Raw genomic sequence first — 21,757 nt, forward strand, 5'->3', positions numbered from 1 at the left:
TTTGGGTTTCGATCTGAGTAATCATCTCCGTCTTCATATGAGTAATCAGTTGAGTAATAAGATCTAGGAATTTAGCTGAGAAATTAACATGCATGTTAACTGATTGATGAATTTCTCGTAGAAATTTACTCAAACGTGGGATGGGGAAATGCATGTTAACTGATTGGTCAATTTGGGGAAATTTTATGATTAATTAGTTGTTTATTTTAGAATTCTTTTTAATGATTGTGTTTCTTGTATTGTTAATCGTTCACTGATTCACTTAGAAGAAAAAATTAAGGTGATAGACGAGATCTGTAGATTTTTGATTCGATGTTTTAGTTTGTTTGAGACAATTTGAATTCTGTAGTAAAACTAAATGATATCCTTTGTGGTTGTTAATAGAGTTTTATAGAATAGAATGAGATTTAGGTAGATTGTTGTTCAAAACTTCCAATTTAGAGTTTTAGTTAGTTAGATGAATGTGCAGTCCACCCAGATCTATGAAACAATTACAAATTTTAGATGATTGTGTTTGTCAAAGAAAACAGTAAGAAGGAGTGTCTCATGTTAGACAGAAATAAAGATTATAACATCAATTAGTTGAATGATGGAAGGCTTATTTTATCTTAAATTTTTGCGCAAAATGCTGCTACAAGTTTGTGCTATATCATCAACCTTTAGTTCCTGTAATTGTATCTAAAGGCCTCTTGGTTTGATTCCTCCTACAGGCCTCTTGCTAAATTTTGTTTACTTAATACTTGAAACCATTCACCTGAGTTTTATTTATGGTCTTATCATAAGACTCTTATGGGTTGTCAGTGCCAGTGCAGTTGAAAACACAACCAAAGCAAGAATTACAGGAACAACAAAGATAGATGTAAATGTTGATTTCACTCACAAATTATGTGCTGCTTTGATGCTTCATCCCTTCAGGTTCCGTTATTCATTCTTCATCTTACTTTTATTGTTTTTATCTCAATCATTCCTATGTTATTGATTGGAATTTGCGTTTCTCTTTGTATTTAGGAATTCTGGCAATCCCATTTCACAGATTATTGGGAGGTATGGCATTAACATATCTTTCTGGGTTCTAATTTTGTTTATGTGATGAAAATTTTGTTCAAATTTGTGTTGGTGTAATGGGTGTGATAAAATTGGTGCAGTCCTTGATTCGTTGCATCAATTGGTTCTAATTCATCAATCAATTTCTTGTTTGAATTTGAGTTGTTTCGTCGTTTTTATATTCAGTTTCTTTGTTGATTCTTAAAATTTTCATTCTTTTTTTGTTACCCTAGTCTTTGCATTAAGCATCCAAGTGTATTTGGTGGGAGCGAAAAGCTCGATATATCCTAGGCAACAACATGTCCCATCAGGGCACTGTAAAGAAGCAGCAGAAGATGGTGGTTACAAAAAGAGCTGAAATTTTGTATTGCAGGTGATATAGACGGTTATACCCGCCACCCTACCCTACCCGACCCGCCAGAGAATGGGTTTGGTAGGATCTTACCCGTTTAATGGCGGATAGGGTGGCGGGTAAAAAATTTCTTACCCGCCAGTAAACGGGTAGGGTGGCGGGTATAGGCCATATCCTACCCACCCTACCCGTTGTGCAGCCCTAACCGAAGGGCAACCACTCAACGCACCACCTTTATAGAACGGGCAGACTCCGAAAATAACAAAAATGATCAAGCAAAAAAATCACCAAAATCAACAAAAATGTGGAGACTCTCAATGCCCACTATGAAAGGAGGAAAATACATATGCAAATTGATCCCCCTCTAACTAACCTACCCCTTCTTTGATTAACTGGTCAGAAGAGAGGTTTATTTCTCCATAATTATGGAGAATTTCTGTCTATGTCAGATTAGCACGAATCTTGTTCCACATTGTAGTAGCAAACCAGAGCAACTTCTTTGGTGAAAAAGCGAACATAGCAGACTTGAAATCAGTCCTTATGCAGACCTTAGAGTAATTATTCACAATAGCCCATTCCAAGCACACAAAAGTACTATAATTTCTGCAAAATAGTTGGTTGCCACGGCCAACCCACCTGCACCTTATGTATCAAAATAGGTACTAAATTTGTAATTTCATGCATGTTTTTTGGCATGCATATAGCAGATAAGTTGATAAAAAATAAAAATGATTGGCTCTATTTTAGGGGCCCATGGACCGTATATGTACAACCCACTCTTGTAAAGATTGTTTGGATATGCATAGGATTCGTCCATTAGCCTATTTTAGGGGCGCATGGCACTCAAGAAGTGAAAACTACGGTCACATCCATTCTTACACTTTTCCCTATTGTGAAACCCATGTGTGGAAAATATCACACATGCACCTAAAAACGTCGTGGAAATTATTCCGTCACCCAGAGTTTTCAAAATTCGTTTCTTTTCTGTTTTAATTCCCAGTTTAGCCTCACTTTCAGTTTCAATTTCGAGAGATTCAGTTTCTGAGAGATTGAGAAGGAGATAGAATAGGAGCGAGAGCTGAGAAGGAGCTGATTGATAGATTGAATTTACTCAGAAAAGATAATTCAAGCTTTAGCCTCACTTGTTCTGAGATTCAGTCTCGAGAGATTGATAGCCGAGAGATTGAGAAGGAGGTAGAATAGGAGCGCGAGATGAGAAGGAGCTGATTTAGAGATTGAATTTACTCAGCAAAGATAATCTGAAATTCAAGCTTCAGGTTCGTTCGTTTTCATTCCAATCTTGATTCTGATTTTTGTTTAATTTTGATTAGATTCTAGGTTTTAGTTTCTGTAAGATTAGGATATATTATTTTAGGTTTTTCGAAGCTTAATTTAGGTTTTCGAATCGTTTTTCAGAACTTTTAAGCTTGTTTTTGAATTTTTGTTTATTTTCTAAGTTTGGAAATTGTTACGATCAATGTAGATCTTTTCGATTTAAGTTTTTGTTTCGATTTCATGTTCGGATGTTGATATACCAATTTTCTAGGTTTTGCTTCTGTTCTATTCAATTTTTTATTTGATTTGTTTATCCATTCTTATTTTCGATCTGTTATCTATTACGGTAATGTAGATGTTATTGATTTTGATATCCAGTTGGTTTCTGATCTGATTATGGTTAATGTAGATTTGTCTCTTTGTTGTTGTTGATTTGATCTTTTAATTTTGAGTAAGAATTTTTGTGAATCAATATGCAGGATAGATATGTTTGATTTTTTCTCTTTGTGTTTTGCAGGGTGAAAATGGTTGTTGCTAGTGCACTAGCTGTAATTCACTACTTCAGTGAATTCTTAGCACATCCTGTTGATGTCAACGCAACTCTAGAGTCTTTGAAGACAGCCGTTTTCCAGAAGTGGACTCGTTTATTACCTCATCATGTCAGATTTTCCTTTAATGATGGAAGCAAGTTTGTGCGAGTTGATTCTGATGTTCTGCTTCAGTGTTTTGTATCTCGTTGCCACTGTAAAGGTCATAAGAGCTTTGATTTACTTGTTGAAGTTGGCTGCAATTCTTCCAGCAGTCGTAGTAGAGCTTCAAGTAGTCGTGTAATAGAACCTGAACCCGAAGAAACTATGGTGAATTTCCTTGAAGATGGTTCTGTACCTGTTAACAAGGTTCTTAGGACTGAGGGTTGGGATAAATTACTTGGTGAAGTTAGTAAAAAAATTTTTGGAGGTGTAGCAGAGGTACGTATTGCAGTGAAGAAATACGAAGTAAAGAATGGGTATGTTCTTCTATATACTAAGAATGAACCTAGCAGGTTCTATGCAAAATGCTCAAAAGAAAATTGCCCTTGGGAGTATAAAGTTTATGCTGTTGATGTTAAAAACAAGATGCTTAAGGTTAAGAAATATGCTAGCAGTCATCACTGTGTTGTGGGACGTGAAAGGCTTTTCCACAGGCCCAGCAGTAAAAAAATTTCTAGTCTAATCAAGGATGAAATTAGAAGTGATCCGAGTTTCAAAGCTTTTGATTTGAATTTTTTTTCAAAACTAGTTATGGGATCAATGTGAAATACTATCAAGCATACAATGGAAGGGAGAAACTCTATGAGGATATATTTGGCGAGGATGCCATGTCGTATTCGCATCTGGTATGGTATGTACATAACATTCATAGCGCAAATCCTGGGAGTTGGATTGATTTTCAAGTTCAAATGGATGATGAAACTGAATCGAACGAGGACAGTTCAACTGATTTAGAAGTTGAAGCACCTTTAAATAAGTTTGTGCGCCTTTTTATTTCTTTTGAGGCATGCATTCATGGTTACCGTTACCTTCGTCCCATGATTTATGTCGATGCTACCTTTCTTACAGGGAGATTTAGAGGATGCCTCATGGCTGCAACCGCTATCAATGCTGAAAATGGTAATTTTTCTGATAATGCATCCTTTTTATATATGTGCATAATGTCTCATGCATTATTTATTTTGGATTCATAATGTCTTATACATTTTTTTATTTATATGCATAATATCTTGTAGATTATTATTTTCACTTTGCTGGTTATTCATCATTTTTGTTTAGATGCATGAGACATTATACATTATTTTGTTTTAGATGCATAATATCTTATGCATTATTGTTTTCACTTTTCTGATTTATGGATTTTTTTTGCACGTGCATAATTTCTTATGCATCATTTTGTTTAGATGCATAAGACATTATGCATTATTTTTATTTTAGATGCATAATAATTTATGTAGACGTTGGCTTGATTTTATATTTTTTAAAGTTCTGAAACATGTTTTCTTCTGTGCAGGGTTTTTTCCACTAGCCATGGCCCTAGTAAGATAATGATAACTGGGAATGGTTCTTGAGGAATTTGAGTAATGTTCTTGATCATGATCAAAGGCCAATCACATTTTTATATGATCGTGGAGAAGGACTAAAGAGAGCGAATCCAGTTATTTTTTCTGGAGCCTTCCATAGTTTATGGTATTATCATCTTAAGATGAACTTACCTATTAATGCTTCTGACGAAAGGTATGGTGCCGTTATTGATGCATTTCAAGCTGATGTGTACGCTCTTAGTCCCGAAGGTTTCCAAACTTCCATCGCTATGATTAGGGGTCTTGGTTGTGGTTGGGTTGCAGACTACATTGAAGATATCCCTCCCGAGAGGTGATCAAATGCCTTTTTTCAGGGATGTAGGTATGGAAGGAAATCTTCTACTCTTGCTGAATCCTTAAATAGTTGGATAAAGGTACACAAGAAGCTCCCTGCAAATGCTCTTCTGGATATGATAAGGATGTGATGAGTATGATGTCAGAAATAAGGAATACTGGTAAAAGTTTCATAACAATTCTCACACCGAAGAACGAAGCAAAGATGAAGGCTCTTATTGATGAGGGTTTAACATGAATGGTTATACAGTCCGATACTCATGTTTATGAAGTAGAAGGCGGTGAGAGTTCTCATTGTGTTAACCTTTAGGCAAGGACATATACCTGTCAGAGGTGGCGCGTCTATGGGTTTCCATGTGTGCATGCTTTTGCTTCAATAACAATGTATGGTTCCAATCCATATGATTTTGTTGAACCTTATTTCACTACTTCATACTTCAATAATGCCTACAACCATGCAATTCATCCTATTCCGAACTACAACAGGCCTGAAGTTTATGAAGGTAATGATATTATCGATGTACCTGATGTTAGGAGGCCGCCAGGGAGACCACAAGCTAATAGGCATTTGAGCAGATACGAGAAGCTGCCCAGGAGAGCTATGCGCTGTGGTAATTGTTTTGAGCTTGGTCATCACAACAAGCAAACATGTACAAATCCTACCTGTTACAAGAAGCCTCCAAAGACGCCGAAGCAGACTAAGGGAAGTTAAGGGAGAGCAATTATCTTGTTTGTTTCTTCAGACTATTACTTTTATGTTTGAGCCTTATTCACTTTTCTTTAATTAGTTTATGTATTAGTTTTTATGAACAAATACTTTTTTTTTACTTATTTTCTTTTTTTATATTGGTTTTATGAAAAAATACTTCTTTTTTTCACTGTGTGTTTTTCTGCTTCTATCATATAACGTTATTCATTTTTATTCTTAAATGCATAATAGATTATGCATTAGTTTTTGATGATGCATAACGTGTTATGCATTATTTTTTTAACATGCATAATCTCTTATGCATTCTTTTTCAAATATGCACAATCTGTTATGCATTTATTCTTTTAAAGATGGCTGCATAACGAGTCATGCAACTGTGGTTCCTTCATGCATTTGCATCTGCATAACAAGTCATGTGTCTGCATTACAAGTCATGCACATTTATTTTATTTTGCATAACATGTTATTCAAATTTATTTTGTTGCATAACATGATATTTAGATATTTATATGTAACCTATTGTTCCTTCATTTTCCTTGTAAGATTTATATCATGTTATGTTTATAATCAGGGGTCGAGGGGGACGCGCCCCCTCGTTATCATAGTACAGTTAAATGAAATAAGATTGCAGCAAATAGAAGCACTGAAACATGCATTGATATATAATAAATATATATATATATATATAAAGATCGACAAGATAACAAGATGTAAGTTGTTCAGACAAGATTCATACCAACACATTACACATAACTACTGACTGAATTAAGCTTTGCACTAACTACTTTCCCATTAGTTTTCACTCCCAAGTTAAATTGCTCAACCTACCAACAACACACAGGTTGTTAAAACAAAGTTACGTTTGAACCTTTCTATTATGCTCAACATCAGGAACATTTACGCACAACTTCATCACATTGACGCGCAGCATCATCCCAAATGTCTTCATTGGCATCTATCGCCCAACAGTTTCCAAGATCCGTCAGCGTTTTCAATACCATACTTATTCTTTTCTTGTTGGATTTTGCTACTGCATCTTCCTTTCCCAACTTCAGCCATTTCTGCCTGACTGCAGACTTCATACTCATCTTCATATAATAGCATACAAATATGAGGCAGTCGGGGTGATGACCTTGTTCAAGAACAATCTTGTTAAAAATATCCTTGTATACAAGAGGTTCTCTCTTTATATCCTCGAATTCCGGTGATAGATTCAGTTTGTCATATCTTTGGATCAAATAAGGCATACAAGCATTTGCCATTATAAGAGCTTGTTTCTTGCAGTTAACTTTATAGCCTGAAAGACTGTTATAGAAGTTCCACTCACCCTATGAAAAGTCATACTCTAACAATGTCCAATGTGTACCAGCAAGGTTTTTCTTTGTCATATAGTTCATTGGAATGAACATTTTCTCAACTTCAATAGGGAGATTCAAGATGAATTCTCCAACATATTTGGAAATCCCATCTTTCTCCTTTGTTTTAACAATGAACCGCAAAAGAAATATTTTTTAGGAAAAAAAAAAGGTTAGTGGATGCAATTGAAAGGGTGCATAACAGGTGTAGGAAACAATGTTGAATAACTTGTTATGCAGTTCAAAACTAGTTGCATAACATGTTATGCAGAAGTAATAATATGGGCATAAGATAATATGCAATGATGACTTGTTATCTAGCAAAATGATATTTTTGTTTTGACTTACCCAAGCATCTGGCCTCATGAATGCAGACTCCGCATACCTCTGTTGAATACTCACATCATTTTCTTCATTTTTCCGCTTCTTCCACAACATATAATTGTAGAAGCGTAGTACTTGTTCTTCTAGGTATTCATTGTTCATTAGCTGCCTTATTACATATCCGTGAATCTGAATATCCCACAAGTACGGGTCTTCTCCTTCTCTGATACTCCAAGCCGAATTTCTGCAGAAGACATAATTAGTGGGATATTTTATTCAAGTGACATGTGGCAGAACCATAAACTAGAGGGTTGTGTTATGCATGGATTGTTTTAGAAGCATAATTTATCATGCATGGGTTTTTTAAGCATATTTTGTTATGCATTTATTTCATAAGAAGCATAACCTGTAATGCATTGATTTTTTAAACAAGCATAAAGGTAGTTTTGATGTACTTACAGGCTGTTGGAATTCTCAAAGTATGTCTCCAGTACTTCCATCAAGGCTGGTTCCATTGTATCCTTGTAATTTTGAAAGCATTCCATTGTTTCAGCGGAGGTAATTTTCTGAATGGCCCGCTAACAGACGTATGAGGATTTTCTTCTTCAACTTTATTCTCATCAGGCTTGTCTTTTTGCTTCTGCTGCTTCCCGAGCTCACAATCTTTGAGTAGTACACTGGTTGTCCTTTGATTCCATGATGTCCTTTGTTTGATTCTTTTACCTTGCTTCCTGGTTGGTTTTCCCCTTTATGTTCCTTGTCCCCATCCTCTTCTTCCTTCTTGGTTGGTTTTCCTTTTGTTGTGTATTTCTTCACAGGTTCACTCTTCGCAAATCCTGTTCTTGGTTCAAATTCTTCTCCCAGTTCATCTTCCTACATATTCATGTATCCAAAAAGTGTAAGATATAACTAATAAATAGTGTAAGATATAGAAAATAAGTAAATAGTAGTTTATTAAACAGCAAAACATTAACATAATAAATAGTATATAGTTAAATTAAAAATAATAAATAGTATATAGTTGATTCGACATAAAAAAAAACTTCAAGTAGTTCATGCTTTTTAAAATACATAATCTGCTTTATATTTTCTGTACCATTCCGTGTGTGGTAATTCGCCCCATCTCTGCAGCTTCTGTAACATCTTATGTGGCTGGAGTTGAGGGATTCTGTGCGGCTTCATTCGAGTCATTTTCAGCAGCTTCTTCTGTGGCTGGAGTTAAAGGATTCTCCGCCTCAACGACCATCTCCTTATTTGCATCAACGGCCGTCTCAACAGCTGGTTGTTGCGGCTTTTCTGCAACTGGCTCTTCTGGCATCTCAACAGCTGGTTATTGCGGCATTTCTACGACTGGCTCTTCTGGCATCTCAATAGCTTGTTGTTTTTGTCCTCCAGCACCTTCTTCTCCTTGTGAAATATGGAGATTAAATGTGGGCCCTTCAGCTGCTCCTGCTTTCTTCTGAGTTTCTGGAAGATGTTCATCATCTTCTCCTCTAGAACCATCTTCGCCTCCAGCACCATCATCACCAGCCAAAAATTCTTTTTCCTGTTCTTCAATTATTTTTTGAGTTGTTCCCAGATTTAATGTTGTCTCCAATTCCTCTGGCGTGTATGTTTCCTTGTCGCTGGAGAGATTAACAGCTTTTTCCAGGTCCATGAACTTGTAAGGTGAAGACTGGAGTCCTTGACTAGCAGTTTGGTCTTGGCTATCAAGTCTGATAACTTCCGGCAATGATTCTTGTGTAGGTGGTTCAGTTGAGGATACCACTTCAACAAGTGTCTCATTCCTTGGCAAATTTTGACTCAATGGAACGCTAGGCTCAGCTGATGATGCATTGACGCTAGGGCCATCTGATGATTACACTCGCACCTCCTCTTTACGCCTGAAGCAACGAGAAACTCCTTCACTTTATCGTACAACTGAGAATTGAAGTCTCCTCCAGTCTGTCCATATTTCTCCCGAGTCCGTTTGATGTCTTTTAGCATTTCTTGGACATTCTTCAACCTTGCTCCAGGACTATCAGGAAACTTCTCTTCTTCATTGATCTATAACGCATCCTGAAATGCGTCTTCATATTTGTCCATGTTCACTTCAAGATCCATTGCGATGATTTCATATATAGTTTTCCTGTTTCTTAGTTCTCTTGGTTCACAGAGTTCCAACTCCATTGGAATGTATGCATCTCTAAAGTTCTCATGAAACTTCAACATGATTAATAACACTCATCCGGGAATGCATAAAAAATATAACAATATTTTTTATATGTATAACATGTGGTGCATATATTTTAAACAATGCATAACTAACCATGCATTAAACTTTGGAGTTGCATAACATATTATGCTCTCATATTTCATAACCCTGCTTAACACTTTGTCATTTTTAAAATGCATAACTGGTTATGCATTCACAATTGCATATGCATAAGATGTTATGCAATTATTTATAAAGGTTCATAACATATTATGCACTCATATTTCACAACCCTTCTTAACACTTCATTTTTAAATAATGCATAACCGGTTATGCATTCACAATTGCATATGCATAAGATGTTATGCAATTATTTATAAAGGTTCATAAACATTAAATAATGCATAACAGGTTATGCATTCATAATTGTATATGCATAAGATGTTACGCATTCACAATTGTATATGCATAAGATGTTATGCAATTATTTATAAAGGTTCATAAAAAAATACCTTTAAGTCTATAATATGCTTCTTGAGCATTGCTTTCTTCATTGCTGCAAAGTCCCACCTCTCAGATCTTGGTGTAGTAGCACTGTCTCTGACCTTGATGTCGGATGCCAACTCAACTATGTTAGAGTGCTCAGCCAACCAAAGCTGTAAAAAACAATAACTAGTATATAAGATATTATATAGATTTGATTTATTGACAGAGATTAAGTAAAAAAAAAAAACCAACTCACAAGAGAATATATAGTGCAACCAGGGAAATTTCTGATCTGAAGATTCTTTTCTTTCACAGTTTTGATGCCGCCCATCAGGTGTTCGTGAATCAGATCAGGAAATGATACAGAGTCCATGGTTTGCAAATTCTTCACCAAACCAACATATGGGACGTCCAAATTGTCTCTCATTTACCCAGAAAAGAACAAGACGACTAGCATGTAGAGGCAGACAAGGCAGACAACTTCCTCTTCACAACCTTTCTTATCAAGTTTTTCCAACACCATCCTTTGAATATCATCTACCCACACCTTTGTTACCCGTTCTTTGGGATCTGTACTCACTTTATCTGCCGCTGTTTTGAGTGGGAATTTCTTGACCAAGGCAAGTGACTGAGTCAGCTCTACCTCTTCCTTTAAAGTCAGAATATTTCTTCCTCTATCTCCTTCAACTCTTGGAATCATAAAAGTAGCAGAAAGCTCACTAGACATTGACGGTATATACTTGTTTTCGGACACCTTGAATGAATGCTGACTCAAATCATCATGGTTATATAATAAAAAGACCTCATCCATCAGCTGGATGCTCTTACCATCAAACAATGACATCTCCGCAGTAGATATCCAGTTATAGAATTTCTTAAATGGACTCACATTCATCATACTAGCCTGCGTTGGAGTAAAACCACCTCTTTCCTTTATTTTTGTGAACAAGGTACCTACACTTAGAAATCCTGCTCTATAAGTACCTTTCTGAGTTGCAGGTTTGGTTTTAGGTTTAACTGCATAAATAAAAGAGAAAAAAAATTGCATTTTACTAAGTCAGAACCGCTATTTTGACTGCATAACCTCCTATGCCTCTTATTCAGGCATCTGCATAAATTGTTATGCACATTTTTTACCATGCATAACCTATAATGAACTACTTCTTAAAATGTATTTTTTGCAGATTTATTATGTTGCATAACCTATGATGACTTGTTATGCACACCCAGTTGTCTGCATAACCTATTATGCATTTTTTTTAAAGAAGTATTATGTATTTTACAAGCTGTTAACTACAAAACTAGCAGGTAAATGATCAACATAATTTTATTTACTGATGCATAACAGGAATTCAACGCACCTGGTTAATAGACGACACATTGCTGATCAGGTTCTTCTTCATCTTCATCTTCTTCTTCACTTTCGGATCTTTCAATTTGCTTCTCCTTCTTCTTCCTTTTCACGTATTCTGATTGTTTGGGTTCACATCTTTTTATTTTCTTTTGCTTATCAACAGCTTGCTTGCCTGATACAGAGCAAATCAACATTGAAACAAATCAATCATACTAAAGAAATAATATATCACACAAAAAAGAAATCACAAGCAAATCTTACCAGCTTCCTTTGGTGCAGCTTTCTCAAAATCATCGGTATCATACTCATTCTCTGTATCATCATCCAAAACTTCCTTTGGTGCAGCTTTCTCTGCTTTCTTTTTTCTCTTAGTATCTTTATCAGGCTGAACTCTAGGTGCACTAGTATTCGCAATTAATTGCTCCTCATCTTGTCGATCAGAAGCAAATAGCAAACAAGAACAAAATCATGCATAATTAGAAAAGATCAAGTTATGTTCAGAAACATGAAAGATGTAGGCAAGTTAAGTTCTCACCAGCTTTCTTTTTAGTCTTTGTTTTCTTTTCTGCTCCAGGCTTAGGTGAACTAGGTGATACCTGATCTTTCAATCTCTGCGAATTCCTTGATGGGGTGGTTGCTTCAGGATCTTCTTGAAAAACAAATAAATAAGTTATTCATATAAGGTTATGCAGTAACTTTGGTAAGCATAACCTGTCATGCATCTGCATAACAAGTCATGTACATTTATTTTATTCTGCATTACATGTTATTCAGATTTTGTTTGTTGCATACACACATGAAGGAATGTAAATGCATACCAGAGACTTTCTTTTTCTTCTTGGAAGCATCGTGCTTTACGTTGGTTCTAGTCTCCTTTTGTTGCTGGTCACCATCAGTTTCCCCTTTTCCATCTTCTACATTATCATCATTAGCAGGTAAAAATGATGTTATGCAGAAGTAACTTGTTATGCAGTTCAAAACTAGTTGCATAATATGTAATGCAGAAGTAATAATATGGGCATAACAAGATATGTCATGACGAATAACTTGTTATGTTATGCAGGTTTTTTTGGTAAGCATAACCTGTCATGTGGTTGCATAACAAGTTATGAACATTTATTTTATCTGCATAACTTGTTATGTTATGCAAACATGAATCACACATGAACTAGTGAAGATGCATACCAGAGACTTCCTTTCTCTTCAGAGCATCCTGCTTTGCCTTCATTTTCATCTCCTTCAGTGGTTGTTCACAATCACTTTCTCCTTTTTCATCTTCAACATCAACAACTAAAAATGATGTTAAAATCGAAGATTGGGTAAGTTATAAAGCAGGAGAAATTGGGTAAAATGATGTTAAAATCACCAAACATATTCAGGATGAAAATCTCACCAGAAACAGTTTTCTTCTAGATTTTTTTTTTGGCCGGATTACCGGCTTCTGGTACATTATCGGCAGTTACTACAACAAAAATTAAAATTAAAAAAAAAACTGGAAAAAACAAAATCAAACACTAACAGATGAAGTTAATGATAAATCTCACCGTTTTTTTTTTCTGTTTCTTCGACTTGATTTTTTCTTCTTCGTCTTTTGGGTCATCAACATCAAGAACAAAAGTTAAAATCGAAAAAAAATAAAATCAAATCTACTGAATGCATGCAAGAATACAATGATTTAAACTAGTTTTCATACCTGATTTATTCTCTTTCGACTTTTGAAGACGAGTTTTTGTTGGTGTTTCATCCATTTTTGATGAACTGAGTACTAGGGTTCGTAAATTGAAAGTAGTTTCTAGGGTTTTTTAGAGTTTGAAATTGATTTTCTAGTGTTTAATCAACTTTAATCATCGGTTTAAATGATCGATTTCTTCGAATGATGTAGAATTTTTTTCTCTGCAGATCCGTTACGGAGTTAATGGAAGAGGAGAAAAAAAAACTGGTGAAGAAGGAAAGAAAGTAACGGGTGAAAAGTTAATGTTGTGATCGTTCAGGCAGTTAATGAAACTGACGAAACCGCTGAAGGGGGTCATATTGTACTTCTGCACCTTTTAAATATTTTTAAATAAATTTGGGTGCGACTGTAGCAAAAATTAATATTGGGCCTGACTGTAAGAAAAAAGAAAAATTTGGGCCTGCGCCTAATTTTCTCACTCAAGAATGATTTCGAGGGTGCAATTCTGATTTTTTCGAGACTAATGGGTTCAGGGGAATTGGGCATATTCCCTTGGAATCCAACTCTTGGGCTCCCAATTACCCAAACTGCAACTAGAAAATTTGTTCGATCTTCTGCAAGTCTTAAATTTATCAAGATAAACTATTCGTGGATCTCAGATAATCAAGTTTGTGAGAAGTATCACAAAGATAACAACTAAAAGAAAAGTCTTCAATCTTCAGTTATAATCTTCAAGTCCTACATGGTTTATCGTTCAGAAAATCTCCGCATTCCATATTTTTAGATAAGATAATTAGTGTGTGTCGTGAGTGCAACAAATTACTCAAGATATATCTCACTAAGTAACTAGTAATATACAGATAGTATGGATCATTTCTACAGGGAGCTGTGTAATTGATAGGTTATTTGGATTAGCAAAATGAGAATAAAGGGGAAAAAATTAGCTAAAGGGGATTGGTTGTTTAACTACTAAAGCACTATGCGAAATTTAGCATTTATCAACGGACTATTTAAGTTGCTGAACGAGCTTGTAACAACAATGGGTTGTTGCAACATACACCCTATTGTAGTTTTTCGAACAGCTGTAACGTCGTTGCGAAATTCAGTCAGTAACGACTTCTCACAACAGAAACAAGACATTGAGAAATTATAATTTTGTAACATAGCGTTTGCTAAATTTTTCATTCTATTGCTAATTCTTGTTCAAGTCTTCGTTGATCGGACATTAGCAACATATGTCAGTCGTTGCCAAAATTTTGCAACTGCAAAAAAAAATATGGCCAAGTCTTTGTTTGTGTACTCAAAATCGATTTTTCCCCCAATAGTTCCCTGCAATTACCCTAGTTCATCAAATTGTTATGATTCAATCATATAACCCTCATATTAAACATGCAATAATAATTAATTCATGAAACATAACACAAAAATCATGACACAACAAGAATTGTGATTTACATATAATCTGATAGCTTAATATTACGTACATCAAAGGAATCTTACAAAATATTTTAAAATAGAATAAAATTATACATTATTGGATTCTTTAAATGGAAAAAATATATATGAAACACAAATAAGTGAAGTAACTAAAAGAACAAAGTAACAATGGTATGTTGAGGATGTTCACCAAAGTAATTTATACAAAGACATGACGCCTTCATTGTCTTCGGTCTCTTCAATGTTTATAGAATTAAGAAATTTGAATATCTGAATCAAATAAAGAGAGACGCGTTAATATCATGGTTCTTGGGGAATTAACAAGAACATCTTTGATTTGCTTGTTTTATTTCCTTGATTGCTTTTATTTTAGTTAACTTTAGTTTTGGTTTCATAGAATCAAAAAAACTGCCCCTTGGTTTATATAAAAACTTGAAATCAAATAAAAACCAAGACCTTTCTACGGGAACGGATCTTCCTTAACTCGTACTTCATATAAAATCAAGTAGTCAGAAAGTAAATTAGTTTTGACGTGCAAACGACCACATCACAACCGTCATTGCATGGTTAGTAATTTGTAATTTGATAGTCTAGCTCCTAAAGTTTTTGCCGGATGCTTAAATACAATAGTTGTTTTCTTCAAACACATTCATGTTCAGAGGCGGATGGAAATAGTATTCGGGAACTTGCAGTGGGAATCAGTCTGAGTTGAGGAGAGTGACTGTCTGAGGATCGGGAGATAACTTGGCGAAATTTTTCGTTCTTCAGCGTTCATTAATTCAGGTATTGATTCTTTATTTCTCTTGTTTTCTGATTCTCCATGATTAGTAGCATTTAATTAGGTGGTTTTCCAATGGATTCTGGTCCTAAAACCACTCCAATTAATGAATATCATGGTGAAAAATTAGGGCTCTCAGTTGAAAAAAATGTTCCATCAATAAATTTACCTGATGATTTATTTGAAGAAGCTTTTAAATCCTTGGAAGTTTTCACTTATTGAAAGATTAAATTTACAAAATACAAAGTTTATCGATGCTTCTATGATTCTCAAGCAGCAGTGGAAACTTATTGGGGATTGTAAACTCATTCCGTTAGGTAAAGGTTTTTTCACCATCAAATTAGATAATGAAACTGATCGAAATTATATAAAAGCTGGGCAATGGGAGGTCAATTATCAAACTCTCAGAGTTAGAAATTGGGTATCAAACTTTCGTCCTGCAAATTTCAGAAGTTCTAAAGCTCAGTATGGATTCGATTCCCAGGTTTAGGACTTGAGTTCTGGAAAGAAAAAAATTTATTTGAGATCTATAAGGAAATTGGAACTCCAATCAAGATTGATGTAGCTACTACAAAATGTGAAATTGGGTACTATGCTAATGTATTGGTTGAGGTGGATTTTGCTCAATCAATACCTAGCAAAATCTGGATTAACACAAAATATGGAGGTTTCTTCCAAGAAGTATTGATTCATGATTGTCCAAATTTTTGTACCACCTGCAAAATAGTTGGTCACTTAATTACTGAGTGTTATGCGGAAAGGAATAAAAACAAAACTCCTGCTCCTTCTTTCAGAGCAGTTTCACACAAAAACAAACCAGCTGATGTTCCTTTTGATATATGTGATCCAGCTTCCAGAGAGGAAGACTCACTAGTAAATTCAATTGATACAACAACAATTATTAGGTCATCAGCAGAAATTGGTTCTCCTAAGACTGGCAGGTTTGATTCTATGGTGGAACAGTCAGAAGAAGTCAGTTATTATGGAAGTACCAAAATTTTTGGAAGTAGCAGAACTGTGCAGAACATTGTTATCAAATTTGTTAATGGAAGTAATGGAAAGGTGACAGAAGAAGCTATTCCAGTTACATCTTGGGCCAAAATAGTAGAAAAAGAAATGGTAATTGATAATCCATCAGGAAAGAATAATTCAACAAGTACTTCTATTGCCAAAACTCCAGAGCAGCAAAAGGTTAGTAAAATAGTCCAGTTAAGTACAATTTTAGGAGGAAAAATCCTAGAAAAGTGGCTAAAAACCCCAATCTAATCAATGAAAATAATATATTGGAATTTAAGGGGCCTTAGAAGACCAAGGGCCCAAGACAGATTAAGGTCTTATGTAAAACAATTTAATCCTGCACTAGTATGGATAGCTGAACCAAAATTTTTTGTAATGCTTCATTTTGCAAAAAGTTAAATCTGCCAGGTACGAAAAGTATGGTAATTCACAATTCTACTTCTTAAAATTCAAAAGGAAACATATGGTTATTCTGGAATAAGAATATTTCAACTCCTCAAGTTATTTCTATGTCAAGTCAAATGATCACTGTTAGTGTGGGAGAAGTCCTGGTCTCTGGAGTTCATGCTCATGTTGGAATTACTCAAAGAAGATTTCTTTGATCTGAAATGGAAATAATTAGTGACCTGCAGAAGCCATGGATTTTCTTAGGTGACTTTAATGTTGTAACCTCTATTGCAGAGAAAGTAGTTGGTAGAGCTCCTAATAAAACCACTTTATTGGATTTCACAAATTGCTTGAATAATTGTGAGCTTATACAAGCTCCTAAGACAGGTTTGGAATTCTCTTGGTCCAATGTCAGCATGGAAAAAAGAGAATTTTGTGTAATCTATATAGAGTGGTGTTTAATCAGAAATGCCTCCAAATTTATGGTGATTGGGGATATAAAGTAGGATTAAGAATGGTCTCAGATCATGCTCCTTTGTTAGGGGGTTGTGTAAGCATTCGAAAACCAAAAAATGCACCTAAAAAGTTTCAAAAAATGTTGATACAACATCCATAGTTTCTTCAAGTAGTTAAATACAGTTGGTTCAGGGTGATCCAGCTTTTGTGTTCATAAGGAAAATGAAGAATCTTAAACAAACATTAAATGACTGTATTTGGAAATGTTAATGTCAATATACAAGAAGCTGAAGCTAAAGCTAAAACTGCAATGAAAAATTCAGATGATGACCCTTATGATGAAGATGCTCTAAAATCACTAGTGGAAGCTCAAAATGAATTATCAAGCAGAGAAGTTCAACATAATACTTTATTGAGGCAGAAATCAAGGATTAAATGGGTCAAGGAAGGTTCAGCCAATACAAACTTCTTTCACACAAATATGAAGATAAGGCAATCCATCAGTCAAGTAAGTGAATTAGAAGATGTAAATGGCAATATCATTATTGATCAAGAAAAAATATCATCTGAACTTGTTAACTTCTTTGAAAAAAGATTTCAGTTCAAGGAAGTGAACATAGTGGAGAAACTACTTGATGTAATTCCTCAGTTAATAACTGTTGAAGATCAACATATGCTTGACTCTACTCCTACAGCTGAAGAAATAAAAGAAACAACTTTTTCAATAGATTCAGGCAGCTCACCTGGTCCAGATGGCTACCCTGGAATCTTTTATAAAACTTGTTGGGATATCATCCAAAATGATCTTGTGGCTGCAATTCAATTTTGCTGGAACAAAAAATTTATACCAAAGGGTTTGAACTCCAGTTTTCTTGTTCTTCTGCCAAAATGTCAAGGTGCAAAAAATGTTGCTCAATTTAGGCCCATTGGGTTAAGCAATGTCAGTTTCAAGATTATTACCAAACTAATTACTTCAAGGATGAGTAAATTAATTGTAAAGCTTGTATCTCCTCAATAAACTGCTTACATCAAAGGGAGAAACATACAAGAACAAGTTTTATTAGCATCTGAAATGATAAATGAAATGAAAAAAAAGAAGAGGGGGGACTGTAGGACTGAAATTAGATATTTCACAGGCATATGATGCAGTCAGCTGGGAGTTCCTTGTTAAAGTGTTACTTAAATAAGGATTTTCTTCTTCTTGGTGTCAATGGATACTAACTATTCTCAATTATGCAAGAATTTCTGTAATGGTAAATGGTGTACCATGTGGATTTTTTCCAGTTGGAAGGGGCTTAAGGCAAGGTGATCCATTATCACCTTTATTATTCATTCTAATGGAAGATGTGCTGAGCAGAAATATTTCACAGTTGGTTCATGAAGAAAAAATCATTCCTATGGTAGTCAAAAAAGGTATTCATCCAACCCATCTATTTTTTGCTGATGATGTATTTATATTTTGTAATGGAGCTAAAAAGAGTCTGCAAAATCTTATGGAATTGCTTGATCAATACCTATCTAGTTCAGGGCAATGCATTAATAGGGTAAAAAGTAAGTGTTTCATTGATGGAGTAAGCAATGCACAAAAGCAGATAATTAGTGGAAGATTAAATATGGATGTAGCTAAATTTCCTGATAAATATCTTGGAGTAATGCTTACTCCAGGTAGAGTTACAGTATCCATGGTATGGCCTATTGTAGAAATGCTTCAAGATAAATTAGATGTGTGGAAGGGTAAAATGTTATCTTTTTCAAGACATGTTGGTTTTAATCAAGTCAGTGTTGAGTAGTGTACCTCTATACAACATGGCAATTTACAAGTGGTCTGCTTCAGTAACTAAGATATGTGAAAGAATCATCAGGAATTTCTTATGGTCTGGGGATGGAGATGTCAAAAACTTCAATACATTGTCATGGAGAAAAGTGTGTACCCCATTTAGTGAAGGTGGCTTAGGCATAAAGAGATTGGAAACAATAAATAAGGCATTGCTAATGAAAATGATGTGGATAATTTTAAACTCAAAAGAGGAATGGGCTATGTTCTTTATTGCAAAATATACAAACAAAAATGGCCAATGGAATACAAATTGGAAGCAATCATCTGTTTGGCCTGGATTAAAATGGGCTTGGTATACACTACAAGATGAAGTAAGATGGTGCATTGGAGATGGCTCAAGAATATCAGTATGGTTTGATACCTGGTTAGGTGACAAGCCTCTGATAAATGACATTGGTTTTAACAATTTTGTTAAAAGTAATATTGGCATGAAGGTCAATAAATTACTTGATGGAAAAAACTTGAGCATTCCTGATGAACTGGTACATTATTTTAACTCATTTACTCTTCCTGATGTTAGTGATAGACTAGATACTATGGTATGGAGTGGTGATTTAAAAGGAAAATTTTCAACATCTGCTGTTGTGGAAAGAATAAGGTCAAGAGTACCTAAAGTTAACTGGCTTGCTTACATATGGAAACCATTTCTACATCCAGCCATTGCAAGCAATATTTAGAAGCTGCAACACCAAATTTATGTGGATGATAAAGTGATGACGGAAAATGGCTTTGAAATAGTCTCAAGATGTTGCATATGCAATGCAGAGCAAGACTGTATGGAACACACATTGTGGAAATGTGAGTTTAGTTTGAATGCATGGGATTGGATCTGTTCAATTTTTGAATTTGAGATTCCTCAAACTTTTAATGATGTATGCAAATTAACTAACCACAAGAGTCAAGGAAGTATGGATGACTGTTGCTTGCACAATCATGAAGGAACTGTGGTTTCAAAAGAACAAGAAGCTCTTTGAAGAAAAATCTCCTCAGTCCAATGACTTTAAAAGAAAAATATGGCAATCTGTGTATGAGGGTGGTTTCAGGATGAAAGGCACAAAATGGGGGCAGAGTTATGATCAACATATTATTGATCTCTTCCAGCTGGTTGTTAGACAAATCAAATTCAGTTACATCAGAGAATGCTATTGGAAAGCTCCAGATCAAAATTTTGTGTTATTTTGTTGTGATGGATCCTCATTTGGTAATCCAGGTGCAGCTGGTCTTGGTATTATTGCCAGGGATTCTTCATGTGAAGTTATTGGAACAATGTCAGGGGGAGTAGGAACTGCAACAAATTATATAGCAGAAATTCTTGATGTGATCTGTGCACTTGAATGGGCCTTTGTGCTGAAAGCTCAAAAGGTAATAATTAGATCATACTCAAAAATTGTGGTGAATGAATTCTGCAATGACTTCATTCCTTGGATGTTCAGAGCAAGATGGCTAAATGCAAAGCAAAACCTGTAGTGCATCATATTTCAACACTGTTTTCGTGAAATTAACTTTTCTGCAGATGATCTAGCTAAAAGAGGAGCAGGCCTGAAAGCTGGTGAAAGAATAGTCCATAATGGAAGGCCTAGTTTCTTAAAAAGAATTGAAATGCCCAATATTGCCTATTATAGGATTTGCTAGTCTGTTCAATTGTTTGCATCTTTTGAATTTCATTTTGTAAGCTTTATGATGTAACAAACATTTTGTAATTTGGCTTTCCATTTTAATAAAAATATATGTGATTAAGCAAAAAAGAAGAAAGACGGATGAAGAGAGAGAGGGTATATGGGGTCTATTGAGTATTGACCCCATAAGATTCTTAATGTCATTAAAAATAAGTCTGACATCATGGTAATTTTGAAGTCGGATTGATTCAAACTTTGGATGACATGATCAAAAATTTAATGGATAATAGAGTTAAGTGAAAACTTCGTATGAAAAATTTGTTTAACCCCATTGCATACGAGTCTTTGTTTCGTCCTTGATCCTATTTTGGTTTCATAAAGTCTTTAATGTTGTAATATAGTCGCAATTGGATTCCAAAAGATTTTACTATCACAAGATATACTTGTTGATGGTGGTTTTTAGTCCAGGGCTAAAATTGTAAAACCCTGTGTTTTGATGTTTCGTTCTGCAAAGAAACTAAGCCACTTAAAAGTAATGAGCGTCTAGGCCTCTTTATTTACACATGTATTGAGCAATTCAATATACTTATATGAAATTCATCCAGAATGGTGCATGTAGCAACAATCCCAAATATTCTATGAATTTTATCTTCCACCAGTATTATTCACTAATGCATGGCCTGCCTGGTATTTTCCTTTGCTATGTTCCCCAGCTGAACTCTCAATATTGGCATGACCTGACGATTAATATTCACTCGCAACGAAGTAGCACAAATATCTCGAAATGTCTGTATTAAGACCTGCATGAAAACACACAGGAACACTCAGGCTACACCACTCTTTGATAAAGAGGTTTTCGTGTCAATGCACTTTTAGTTAAAAGTCATCATGATCGACGCGCCTAAATTCCTTAAGAAAAAAATAATCCTAGACTGCCCATGTCAGTTTTAAAACAATCAAGGCCACACGATTTGTCCTGGTGATTCAACAAGCTTAGCCTCTTCCCAGCAAGACCGAGCAAACTCCATGGTGTCCACCGGCTTAGATCGTGTTTCGA

General features: G+C 35.0%; 3 protein-coding genes across 3 annotated transcripts; 2 read left to right on the forward strand and 1 right to left on the reverse strand.

The window, feature by feature from the left end:
* Positions 1-11,511: 11,511 nt before the first annotated feature.
* Positions 11,512-13,248, reverse strand: LOC113290985 (protein FAM133-like). The gene is made up of 7 exons (XM_026540566.1): positions 13,194-13,248; positions 12,936-12,962; positions 12,686-12,775; positions 12,319-12,414; positions 12,036-12,149; positions 11,762-11,929; positions 11,512-11,672 (listed from the first exon to the last, which is right to left on the reverse strand). Exons 1-7 carry the CDS (start codon positions 13,246-13,248, stop codon positions 11,512-11,514), a joined length of 711 nt encoding a protein of 236 aa, XP_026396351.1.
* A 2,311-nt stretch (positions 13,249-15,559) lies between these two features.
* Positions 15,560-17,094, forward strand: LOC113290987. Its single transcript, XM_026540567.1, has 3 exons — positions 15,560-15,704; positions 15,872-16,578; positions 17,086-17,094. Exons 1-3 carry the CDS (start codon positions 15,560-15,562, stop codon positions 17,092-17,094), a joined length of 861 nt encoding a protein of 286 aa, XP_026396352.1.
* A 400-nt stretch (positions 17,095-17,494) lies between these two features.
* On the forward strand, positions 17,495-18,265 carry LOC113290988. Its single transcript, XM_026540568.1, has one exon. The coding sequence runs from the start codon at positions 17,495-17,497 to the stop codon at positions 18,263-18,265; it is 771 nt and encodes a 256-aa protein (XP_026396353.1).
* The last annotated feature ends 3,492 nt before the right edge of the window (positions 18,266-21,757 follow it).

The sequence above is a fragment of the Papaver somniferum genome, chromosome 6 (assembly GCF_003573695.1).
Source record: "Papaver somniferum cultivar HN1 chromosome 6, ASM357369v1, whole genome shotgun sequence".
NCBI lineage: Eukaryota > Viridiplantae > Streptophyta > Magnoliopsida > Ranunculales > Papaveraceae > Papaver > Papaver somniferum.